Source organism: Oncorhynchus clarkii, chromosome 4, assembly GCF_045791955.1.
Source record: "Oncorhynchus clarkii lewisi isolate Uvic-CL-2024 chromosome 4, UVic_Ocla_1.0, whole genome shotgun sequence".
NCBI lineage: Eukaryota > Metazoa > Chordata > Actinopteri > Salmoniformes > Salmonidae > Oncorhynchus > Oncorhynchus clarkii.
Window position 1 is genome coordinate 92,195,717 of NC_092150.1, and position 12,340 is coordinate 92,208,056.

The 12,340-nt window shown below is 46.7% G+C and overlaps 1 protein-coding gene across 1 annotated transcript in view; it reads left to right on the forward strand.

Moving 5' to 3' along the window:
* The window catches only part of LOC139407442 (NBAS subunit of NRZ tethering complex-like), a 289,155-nt gene that overhangs the window by 17,297 nt on the left and 259,518 nt on the right, over window positions 1-12,340 (forward strand). Inside the window, exons 9-12 of the mRNA XM_071151235.1 lie at window positions 8,385-8,483; window positions 8,893-9,031; window positions 10,999-11,064; window positions 11,198-11,326. Coding sequence (XP_071007336.1) covers window positions 8,385-8,483; window positions 8,893-9,031; window positions 10,999-11,064; window positions 11,198-11,326 — 433 coding nt within the window. The remainder of the gene's footprint in view (window positions 1-8,384; window positions 8,484-8,892; window positions 9,032-10,998; window positions 11,065-11,197; window positions 11,327-12,340) is intronic.

Sequence of the window (12,340 nt, forward strand, 5' to 3'; positions counted from 1 at the left end):
CCACACCACTAGAGAGATATCAACAGACCACCAACTTACTACCCTGAGACCAGGCTGAGTATAGCCCCCACACCACTAGAGAGATATCTTCAACCACCAACTTACCATCCTGAGACCAGGCTGAGTACATCCCCCACACCACTAGAGAGATATCTTCAACCACCAACTTACCATCCTGAGACAAGGCTGAGTATAGCCCACGAAGATCTAAACCACCGAAACGAGCCAGAGGATAGGAATAGATGGAAGAGCACCAGTAAGCCAATGACTCAACCCCCAGAATTGGGTCAGAGGCAGATAATCCCAGTGGAGAGAGTATAGGCTGAGTATAGCCCACGAAGATCTCATCCACCCCACGAGCCCGATGTGGCGCAGAACCGGACAGGAAGATCACGTCAGTGACTCAACCCACTCATGTTGAGTATAGTGAAATAAGCCTGCCAGGAGACGACTCACCCCTCGTAGGGACGGCGTGATGATTAAACCCTGGCAGGAGACGACTCACCCCTCGTAGGGACGGTGTGGTAATTAAACCCTGGCAGGAGACGACTCACCCCTCGTAGGGACGGCGTAGTAATTAAACCCTGGCAGGAGACGACTCGCCCCTCGTAGAGATGGCGTGGTGATTAAACCCTGGCAGGAGACGACTCACCCCTCGTAGAGATGGCGTGGTGATTAAACCCTGGCAGGAGACGACTCACCCCTCGTAGAGATGGCGTGGTGATTAAACCCTGGCAGGAGACGACTCACCCCTCGTAGGAACGGCATAGTAATTAAACCCTGGCAGGAGACGACTCACCCCTCGTAGGGACGGCGTGGTAATTAAACCCTGGCAGGAGACGACTCACCCCTCGTAGGGACGGCATAGTAATTAAACCCTGGCAGGAGACGACTCACCCCTCGTAGGGACGGCGTGGTGATTAAACCCTGGCAGGAGACGACTCACCCCTCGTAGGGACGGCGTAGTAATTAAACCCTGGCAGGAGACGACTCACCCCTCGTAGGGACGGCATAGTAATTAAACCCTGGCAGGAGACGACTCACCCCTCGTAGGGACGCCGTGGTAATTAAACCCTGGCAGGAGACGACTCACAACTCGTAGGGACGGCATGGTAATTAAACCCTGGCAGGAGACGACTCACCCCTCGTAGGGACGGCGTGGTAATTAAACCCTGGCAGGAGACGACTCGCCCCTCGTAGGGACGGTGTGGTAATTAAACCCTGGCAGGAGACGACTCACCCCTCGTAGAGATGGCGTGGTGATTAAACCCTGGCAGGAGACGACTCACCCCTCGTAGGGACGGCGTGATGATTAAACCCTGGCAGGAGACGACTCACCCCTCGTAGGGACGGCGTGGTAATTAAACCCTGGCAGGAGACGACTCACCCCTCTTAGAGATTGCGTGGTGATTAAACCCTGGCAGGAGACGACTCACCCCTCGTAGGGACGGCATGGTAATTAAACCCTGGCAGGAGACGACTCACCCCTCGTAGAGATGGCGTGGTGATTAAACCCTGGCAGGAGACAACTCACCCCTCGTAGGGACGGCATGGTAATTAAACCCTGGCAGGAGACGACTCACCCCTCGTAGGGACGGCGTGGTAATTAAACCCTGCCAGGAGACGACTCACCCCTCGTAGGTACGGCTTATACTGTGTTACGAGTTTAAAATTGATTAAATGTAGATGTTGTGTCCCTGATCTGCACACAATACCCCCGAATGTCAAAGTGGAATTATGTTTTTAGACATTTCTTCAAATTTAATAGAAAGTGTAAATCTGAAATATCTTGAGTCAATAAGTATTCGACACCTTTGTTATGACAAGCCAGTAAAAATGTGTAAAAATGTGCTTAACAAAGTCACGTAATAACTTGTATGGACTCTCTGTGTGCAATAATAAGTGTTTAACATGATTTGTGAATGACTACCTCATCTCTGTACCCTACACAAACAATTATCTGTCAGGTCCCTCAGTAGAGCAGTGAATTTCACAACACAGATTCAACCACAAAGACCAGGGAGGTTTTCCAATGTCTCACTGAGAAGGGCACCAACTGGTAGATGGATAAAAACATTAAAATAAAAGCAGACATTAAATATCCCTTTAAACATTAAGTTAATTACACGTTGGATGGTGTATCAATACACCCAGTCACTACAAAGATACAGGCGTCCTTCCTAACTCAGTTGCCGGAGAGGAAGGAAACCGCTCAGGGATTTAACCATGAGGCCAATGATAACTTTAAAACAGTAACAGAGTTTAATGGCTGTTATAGGAGAAAACTGAGGATGGATCAACTACATTGTAGTTACTCCACGATACTAAACTAATTGACTAAGTGAAAAGAAGGAAGCCTGTAAAGAATACAATATCCCACAACTTGCATCCTGTTTGAAAATATATGGCAAGACCTGAAAATGGCTGTCTAGCAATGATCAACAACCAACTTGACAGAGCTTGAAGAATTTTGAAAACGATGTGCAAATATTGTATAATCCAGTTGTGTAAAGATTTTAGAGACTTACCCAGAACGACTCACAGCTCTTTGACTTACCCAGGAAGACTCGCAGCTCTTTGACTTACCCAGGAAGACTCACAGCTCTTAGACTTACCCAGGAAGACTCGCAGCTCTTTGACTTACCCAGGAAGACTCACAGCTCTTAGACTTACCCAGGAAGACTCGCAGCTCTTTGACTTACCCAGGAAGACTCACAGCTCTTTGACTTACCCAGGAAGACTCGCAGCTCTTAGACTTACCCAGGAAGACTCGCAGCTCTTTGACTTACCCAGGAAGACTCACAACTCTTAGAGACTTACCCAGAAAGACTCGCAGCTCTTAGACTTACCCAGGAAGACTCACGACTGTAATCGCTGCCAAAGGTGTTTCTACAAAGTACTGACTCTGGTGTGAATACTGAGGTAAATGTATGCTGTTTCCTCTACACTCACTACTGGGGAGACTATTGATGCTGCTGCCTCTACACTCACTACTGGGGAGACTATTGATGCTGCTGCCTCTACACTCACTACTGGGGAGACTATTGATGCTGCTGCCTCTACACTCACTACTGGGGAGACTATTGATGCTGCTGCCTCTACACTCACTACTGGGGAGACTATTGATGCTGCTGCCTCTACACTCACTACTGGGGAGACTATTGATGCTGCTTCCTCTACACTCACTACTGGGGAGACTATTGATGCTGCTTCCTCTACACTCACTACTGGGGAGACTATTGATGCTGCTGCCTCTACACTCACTACTGGGGAGACTATTGATGCTGCTGCCTCTACACTCACTACTGGGGAGACTATTGATGCTGCTGCCTCTACACTCACTACTGGGGAGACTATTGATGCTGCTTCCTCTACACTCACTACTGGGGAGACTATTGATGCTGCTTCCTCTACACTCACTACTGGGGAGACTATTGATGCTGCTGCCTCTACACTCACTACTGGGGAGACTATTGATGCTGTTTCCTCTACACTCACTACTGGGGAGACTATTGATGCTGCTGCCTCTACACTCACTACTGGGGAGACTATAATGTAGGGCTCTTTAAAATATATTGTAGGGCTCTTTAAAATATATTGTAGTGTTCTATAAAATATATTGTAGGGCTCTATAAAATATATTGTAGGGTTCTATAAAATATATTGTAGGGTTCTATAAAATATATTGTAGGGCTCTATAAAATATATTGTAGGGTTCTATAAAATATATTGTAGGGTTCTATAAAATATATTGTAGGGTTCTATAAAATATATTGTAGGGCTCTTTAAAATATATTGTAGGGTTCCTTAAAATAGACTGGGGGCTCCCCCTGCCTGGTCTGGTCTGTGTGAAATACTGACAGTATAATGGACTGGGGACTCCCCCTGCCTGGTCTGGTCTGTGTGAAATACTGACAGTATACTAGACTGGGGACTCCCCCTGTCTGGTCTGGTCTGTGTGAAATACTGACAGTATAATGGACTGGGGGCTCCCCCTGCCTGGTCTGGTCTGTGTGAAATACTGACAGTATAATGGACTGGGGACTCCCCCTGCCTGGTCTGGTCTGTGTGAAATACTGACAGTATACTAGACTGGGGGCTCCCCCTGCCTGGTCTGGTCTGTGTGAAATACTGACAGTATAATGGACTGGGGACTCCCCCTGCCTGGTCTGTGTGAAATACTGACAGTATAATGGACTGGGGACTCCCCCTGTCTGGTCTGGTCTGTGTGAAATACTGACAGTATAATGGACTGGGGACTCCCCCTGCCTGGTCTGGTCTGTGTGAAATACTGACAGTATACTAGACTGGGGGCTCCCCCTGCCTGGTCTGTGCTGAGTGAAATACTGACAGTATACTAGACTGGGGGCTCCCCCTGCCTGGCCTGGTCTGTGTGAAATACTGACAGTATAATGGACTGGGGGCTCCCCCTGCCTGGTCTGTCTGTGTGAAATACTGACAGTATAATGGACTGGGGGCTCCCCCTGCCTGGTCTGGTCTGTGTGAAATACTGACAGTATACTAGACTGGGGGCTCCCCCTGCCTGGTCTGGTCTGTGTGAAATACTGACAGTATAATGGACTGGGGGCTCCCCCTGCCTGGTCTGGTCTGTGTGAAATACTGACAGTATAATGGACTGGGGACTCCCCCTGCCTGGTCTGGTCTGTGTGAAATACTGACAGTATAATGGACTGGGGGCTCCCCCTGCCTGGTCTGGTCTGTGTGAAATACTGACAGTATAATGGACTGGGGGCTCCCCCTGCCTGGTCTGGTCTGTGTGAAATACTGACAGTATACTAGACTGGGGGCTCCCCCTGCCTGGTCTGTGCTGAGTGAAATACTGACAGTATACTAGACTGGGGGCTCCCCCTGCCTGGCCTGGTCTGTGTGAAATACTGACAGTATAATGGACTGGGGGCTCCCCCTGCCTGGTCTGTCTGTGTGAAATACTGACAGTATAATGGACTGGGGGCTCCCCCTGCCTGGTCTGGTCTGTGTGAAATACTGACAGTATACTAGACTGGGGGCTCCCCCTGCCTGGTCTGGTCTGTGTGAAATACTGACAGTATAATGGACTGGGGGCTCCCCCTGCCTGGTCTGGTCTGTGTGAAATACTGACAGTATAATGGACTGGGGACTCCCCCTGCCTGGTCTGGTCTGTGTGAAATACTGACAGTATAATGGACTGGGGGCTCCCCCTGCCTGGTCTGGTCTGTGTGAAATACTGACAGTATAATGGACTGGGGGCTCCCCCTGCCTGGTCTGGTCTGTGTGAAATACTGACAGTATACTAGACTGGGGGCTCCCCCTGCCTGGTCTGGTCTGTGTGAAATACTGACAGTATAATGGACTGGGGACTCCCCCTGTCTGGTCTGGTCTGTGTGAAATACTGACAGTATAATGGACTGGGGACTCCCCCTGCCTGGTCTGGTCTGTGTGAAATACTGACAGTATACTAGACTGGGGGCTCCCCCTGTCTGGTCTGGTCTGTGTGAAATACTGACAGTATACTAGACTGGGGACTCCCCCTGCCTGGTCTGGTCTGTGTGAAATACTGACAGTATAATGGACTGGGGGCTCCCCCTGCCTGGTCTGGTCTGTGTGAAATACTGACAGTATAATGGACTGGGGACTCCCCCTGCCTGGTCTGTGTGAAATACTGACAGTATAATGGACTGGGGACTCCCCCTGTCTGGTCTGGTCTGTGTGAAATACTGACAGTATAATGGACTGGGGACTCCCCCTGCCTGGTCTGGTCTGTGTGAAATACTGACAGTATACTAGACTGGGGACTCCCCCTGCCTGGTCTGGTCTGTGTGAAATACTGACAGTATACTAGACTGGGGACTCCCCCTGCCTGGTCTGGTCTGTGTGAAATACTGACAGTATACTAGACTGGGGCCTCCCCCTGCCTGGTCTGTGTGAAATACTGACAGTATAATGGACTGGGGACTCCCCCTGTCTGGTCTGGTCTGTGTGAAATACTGACAGTATAATGGACTGGGGACTCCCCCTGCCTGGTCTGGTCTGTGTGAAATACTGACAGTATACTAGACTGGGGACTCCCCCTGCCTGGTCTGGTCTGTGTGAAATACTGACAGTATACTAGACTGGGGCCTCCCCCTGCCTGGTCTGGTCTGTGTGAAATACTGACAGTATACTAGACTGGGGGCTCCCCCTGCCTGGTCTGGTCTGTGTGAAATACTGACAGTATACTAGACTGGGGACTCCCCCTGCCTGGTCTGGTCTGTGTGAAATACTGACAGTATACTAGACTGGGGGCTCCCCCTGCCTGGTCTGGTCTGTGTGAAATACTGACAGTATACTAGACTGGGGACTCCCCCTGCCTGGTCTGGTCTGTGTGAAATACTGACAGTATAATGGACTGGGGGCTCCCCCTGCCTGGTCTGGTCTGTGTGAAATACTGACAGTATAATGGACTGGGGACTCCCCCTGCCTGGTCTGTGTGAAATACTGACAGTATAATGGACTGGGGACTCCCCCTGTCTGGTCTGGTCTGTGTGAAATACTGACAGTATAATGGACTGGGGACTCCCCCTGCCTGGTCTGGTCTGTGTGAAATACTGACAGTATACTAGACTGGGGACTCCCCCTGCCTGGTCTGGTCTGTGTGAAATACTGACAGTATACTAGACTGGGGACTCCCCCTGCCTGGTCTGGTCTGTGTGAAATACTGACAGTATACTAGACTGGGGCCTCCCCCTGCCTGGTCTGTGTGAAATACTGACAGTATAATGGACTGGGGACTCCCCCTGTCTGGTCTGGTCTGTGTGAAATACTGACAGTATAATGGACTGGGGACTCCCCCTGCCTGGTCTGGTCTGTGTGAAATACTGACAGTATACTAGACTGGGGACTCCCCCTGCCTGGTCTGGTCTGTGTGAAATACTGACAGTATACTAGACTGGGGCCTCCCCCTGCCTGGTCTGGTCTGTGTGAAATACTGACAGTATACTAGACTGGGGGCTCCCCCTGCCTGGTCTGGTCTGTGTGAAATACTGACAGTATACTAGACTGGGGACTCCCCCTGCCTGGTCTGGTCTGTGTGAAATACTGACAGTATACTAGACTGGGGGCTCCCCCTGCCTGGTCTGGTCTGTGTGAAATACTGACAGTATACTAGACTGGGGACTCCCCCTGCCTGGTCTGGTCTTTGTGAAATACTGACAGTATACTAGACTGGGGGCTCCCCCTGCCTGGTCTGGTCTGTGTGAAATACTGACAGTATACTAGACTGGGGGCTCCCCCTTCCTGGTCTGGTCTGTGTGAAATACTGACAGTATACTAGACTGGGGACTCCTCCTGCCTGGTCTGGTCTGTGTGAAATACTGACAGTATAATGGACTGGGGACTCCCCCTGTCTGGTCTGGTCTGTGTGAAATACTGACAGTATAATGGACTGGGGGCTCCCCCTGTCTGGTCTGGTCTGTGTGAAATACTGACAGTATAATGGACTGGGGACTCCCCCTGCCTGGTCTGGTCTGTGTGAAATACTGACAGTATACTAGACTGGGGACTCCCCCTGCCTGGTCTGGTCTGTGTGAAATACTGACAGTATACTAGACTGGGGGCTCCCCCTGCCTGGTCTGGTCTGTGTGAAATACTGACAGTATACTAGACTTGGGGCTCCCCCTGCCTGGTCTGGTCTGTGTGAAATACTGACAGTATACTAGACTGGGGGCTCCCCCTGCCTGGTCTGGTCTGTGTGAAATACTGACAGTATACTAGACTGGGGACTCCCCCTGCCTGGTCTGGTCTGTGTGAAATACTGACAGTATACTAGACTGGGGACTCCCCCTGTCTGGTCTGGTCTGTGTGAAATACTGACAGTATACTAGACTGGGGGCTCCCCCTGCCTGGTCTGGTCTGTGTGAAATACTGACAGTATACTAGACTGGGGACTCCCCCTGCCTGGTCTGGTCTGTGTGAAATACTGACAGTATACTAGACTGGGGCCTCCCCCTGCCTGGTCTGGTCTGTGTGAAATACTGACAGTATACTAGACTGGGGGCTCCCCCTGTCTGGTCTGTGTGAAATACTGACAGTATACTAGACTGGGGGCTCCCCCTGCCTGGTCTGGTCTGAGTGCTACTCCACTGCTTTATAACTGTAAGAAGTCTAAGATGTGTCAAATGATCTCCAGCTCAGGGCTCCAGCTGTGCGTTTGGTTTGCTAACTTGCTAGCTAAGTGGCTAGTTGTCAAGATCCACCTTCTTCGTTCCATCAGAGATATTCAACTCCCTCCTGGATCAAGATCCCTGTTGTATAAATCGTTCTAGCAAATCAATTTATATTTTGTTTTTTGTAAACTTAACATACTTATTCAAAGTTTTTAATTGTGTGTTTGTCCCTGCCCCTCTCAGTGTCGGGACCAATCAGAGCTTCCAAGAGAACCACAGCTTCAGTTTCTCTACCCACTACTCTCACGGCATCACCACGGCCATATACCACCCTGGGCACCGGTAAGGCGCACAGCTTCAGGGTGTCTCTCATTTCTCTCTCCTCGCCTCCTCCTCTTCATCTGTATAAGCAGATTCCACCATGTTACATTTCTTTTCCTCATTTAGCAGACAGTCTTATCCAGAGCGACACAGTTAGTGCTTTCATCTTCAGAAAGATAGGTGAGACAACCCACGTTACCCATGTTGTACAAGTCCATTTTGTCTCAAAGCAGCGGCCAGATCCCGTTAGAAAAGACAAGTCCTTGTTTTAGTAGAATATGGTAATCAGTGCAGGAGAATGAGAATTCAGGAAATCTTTACGTCTATGTAAGTGCACAGACAGACAGCCTACCTCATTGTTGTGTCAGTGTTTTAAGATAGTACTGGTATAAACAACAGAGGTAAAAGTGTGTGTGTGTGTGTGTGTCAGGTTGCTGCTGGTGGGGGGTTGTGAGTCGGGTGTTGACGATGCGTCCAGGGCAACCCGGTGTGGCCTCACGGCCTGGAGAGCTCTGTCTGGGTCGCCCCATTACAAACAGGTCACCAGCTACGAGGACGACACCAGCACTGTGAGTACCTTAGAATTATAAAATATATTGTAGGGCTTTTTAAAATATATTCTAGGGTTCTATAAAATATATTGTAGGGCTCTATAAAATATATTCTAGGGTTCTATAAAATATATTGTAGGGCTCTATAAAATATATTGTATGGTTCTATAAAATATATTGTAGGGCTCTATAAAATATATTCTAGGGTTCTATAAAATATATTGTAGGGCTCTATAAAATATATTGTAGTGTTCTATAAAATATATTGTAGGGCTCTATAAAATATATTGTAGGGCTCTATAACATATATTCTAGGGTTCTATAAAATATATTGTAGTGTTCAATAAAATATATTGTAGTGTTCTATAAAATATATTGTAGGGCTCTATAAAATATATTGTAGGGTTCTATAAAATATATTGTAGGGCTCTATAAAATATATTGTAGGGCTCTATAAAATATATTGTAGGGCTCTATAAAATATATTGTAGGGCTCTATAAAATATATTCTAGGGTTCTATAAAATATATTGTAGGGCTCTATAAAATATATTGTAGGGCTCTATAAAATATATTGCAGGGTTCTATAAAATATATTGTAGGGCTCTATAAAATATATTTTAGGGCTCTTTAAAATATATTGTAGGGCTCTATAAAATATATTGTAGGGCTCTATAAAATATATTGTAGGGTTCTATAAAATATATTGTAGGGCTCTATAAAATATATTGTAGGGCTCTATAAAATATATTGTAGGGCTCTATAAAATATATTGTAGTGTTCTATAAAATATATTGTAGGGCTCTATAAAATATATTGTAGGGCTCTATAAAATATATTCTAGGGTTCTATAAAATATATTGTAGTGTTCTATAAAATATATTGTAGTGTTCTATAAAATATATTGTAGGGCTCTATAAAATATATTGTAGGGTTCTATAAAATATATTGTAGGGCTCTATAAAATATATTGTAGGGCTCTATAAAATATATTGTAGGGCTCTATAAAATATATTGTAGGGCTCTATAAAATATATTCTAGGGTTCTATAAAATATATTGTAGGGCTCTATAAAATATATTGTAGGGTTCTATAAAATATATTGCAGGGCTCTATAAAATATATTGTAGGGCTCTATAAAATATATTTTAGGGCTCTTTAAAATATATTGTAGGGCTCTATAAAATATATTTTAGGGTTCTATAAAATATATTTTAGGGCTCTATAAAATATATTGTAGGGCTCTATAAAATATATTGTAGGGCTCTATAAAATATATTGTAGGGCTCTATAAAATATATTGTAGGGCTCTATAAAATATATTGTAGGGCTCTATAAAATATATTGTAGGGATCTATAAAATATATTGTAGGGCTCTATAAAATATATTGTAGGGCTCTATAAAATATATTGTAGGGCTCTATAAAATATATTGTAGGGCTCTATAAAATATATTCTCTGTGTTCCTTTCTGAATCCATCTCTGTTGTCTTCCTTTCTGAATCCTAGGCTACCATCTCTGTTGTCTTCCTTTCTGAATCCTAGGCTACCATCTCTGTTGTCTTCCTTTCTGAATCCTAGGCTACCATCTCTGTTGTCTTCCTTTCTGAATCCTAGGCTACCATCTCTGTTGTCTTCCTTTCTGAATCCTAGGCTACCATCTCTGTTGTCTTCCTTTCTGAATCCTAGGCTACCATCTCTGTTGTCTTCCTTTCTGAATCCTAGGCTACCATCTCTGTTGTCTTCCTTTCTGAATCCTAGGCTACCATCTCTGTTGTCTTCCTTTCTGAATCCTAGGCTACCATCTCTGTTGTCTTCCTTTCTGAATCCTAGGCTACCATCTCTGTTGTCCTGCCGTTAATGTAAACTAACTATCCATTTAAAACATTTTATTTTAATTTGTTGTCTTTGTTGTTACTGAGCAAAATAGTTAAATTTGATCATTTAGACACCCATTGTATTGTAACCTGGTCTCTCTGTCATTTAGAACCAGAAGAAAGGGTTCTTCACTGTCCCCAGCTTCAGACTCTTCTCGAGACACAACAATGAACAGGTGCCTCTCTCGTCCCTCATTCCTTCTCCCTCCTGGCTTATCTAACTCTCTCTCTCTAACCCTGTGTTTGTGTAAATCTGTGTGCAGGACGGTGTGTTTGTGTAACTCTGTGTTTGTGTAACTCTGTGTGCAGGACGGTGTGTTTCGTTTGAGTCTGTCTCCTGACGGGACGCTCCTGGCCGTCATCCATTTCTCTGGACGTCTGTCTGTATGGGACCTCCCCTCTCTCAGACAGACAGTCTCCTGGGATCAACAACTACAGGTAATTGTGTGTGTGTGTAAGTTGGGTTGAGAGAGAGGCTAAGAGAGAGTCTGTCTGCTACTGGGTTGAGTGAGAGGCTAGGAGAGAGTCTGTCTGCTACTGGGTTGAGAGAGAGGCTAGGAGAGAGTCTGTCTGCTACTGGGTTGAGGGAGAGGCTAGGAGAGAGTCTGTCTGCTACTGGGTTGAGTGAGCGGCTAGGAGAGAGTCTGTCTGCTACTGGGTTGAGAGAGAGGCTAGGAGAGAGTCTGTCTGCTACTGGGTTGAGTGAGAGGCTAGGAGAGAGTCTGTCTGCTACTGGGTTGAGAGAGAGGCTAGGAGAGAGTCTGTCTGCTACTGGGTTGAGGGAGAGGCTAGGAGAGGGTCTGTCTGCTACTGGGTTGAGAGAGAGGCTAGGAGAGAGTCTGTCTGCTACTGGGTTGAGAGAGAGGCTAGGAGAGAGTCTGTCTGCTACTGGGTTGAGAGAGAGGCTAGGAGGGAGTCTGTCTGCTGCTAGACTACTGTACAATGTGAAACACCAAATAATGCAGGCAGAGCAGAATTAAGCCGTTCAATTCTACAACCACCTAAAAGGAAGTGATTCCCAAACCTTCCATAACAAAGCCATCACCTACAGAGAGATGAACCTGGAGAAGAGTCCCCTAAGCAAACTGGTCCTGGGGCTCTGTTCACAAACACACCCTACAGAGCCCCAGGACAGCAGCACAATTAGACCCAACCAAATCATGAGAAAACAAAAAGATAATTACTTGACACATTGGAAAGAATTAACAAAAAAACAGAGCAAACTAGAATGTTATTTGGCCCTAAACAGAGAGTATACAGCGGCAGAATACCTGACCACTGTGACTGACCCTAAACAGAGAGTACACAGTGGCAGAATACCTGACCACTGTGACTGACCCTAAACAGAGAGTACACAGTGACTGACCCTAAACAGAGAGGACACAGTGACTGACCCTAAACAGAGAGGACACAGTGACTGACCCTGAACAGAGAGTACACAGCGGCAGAATA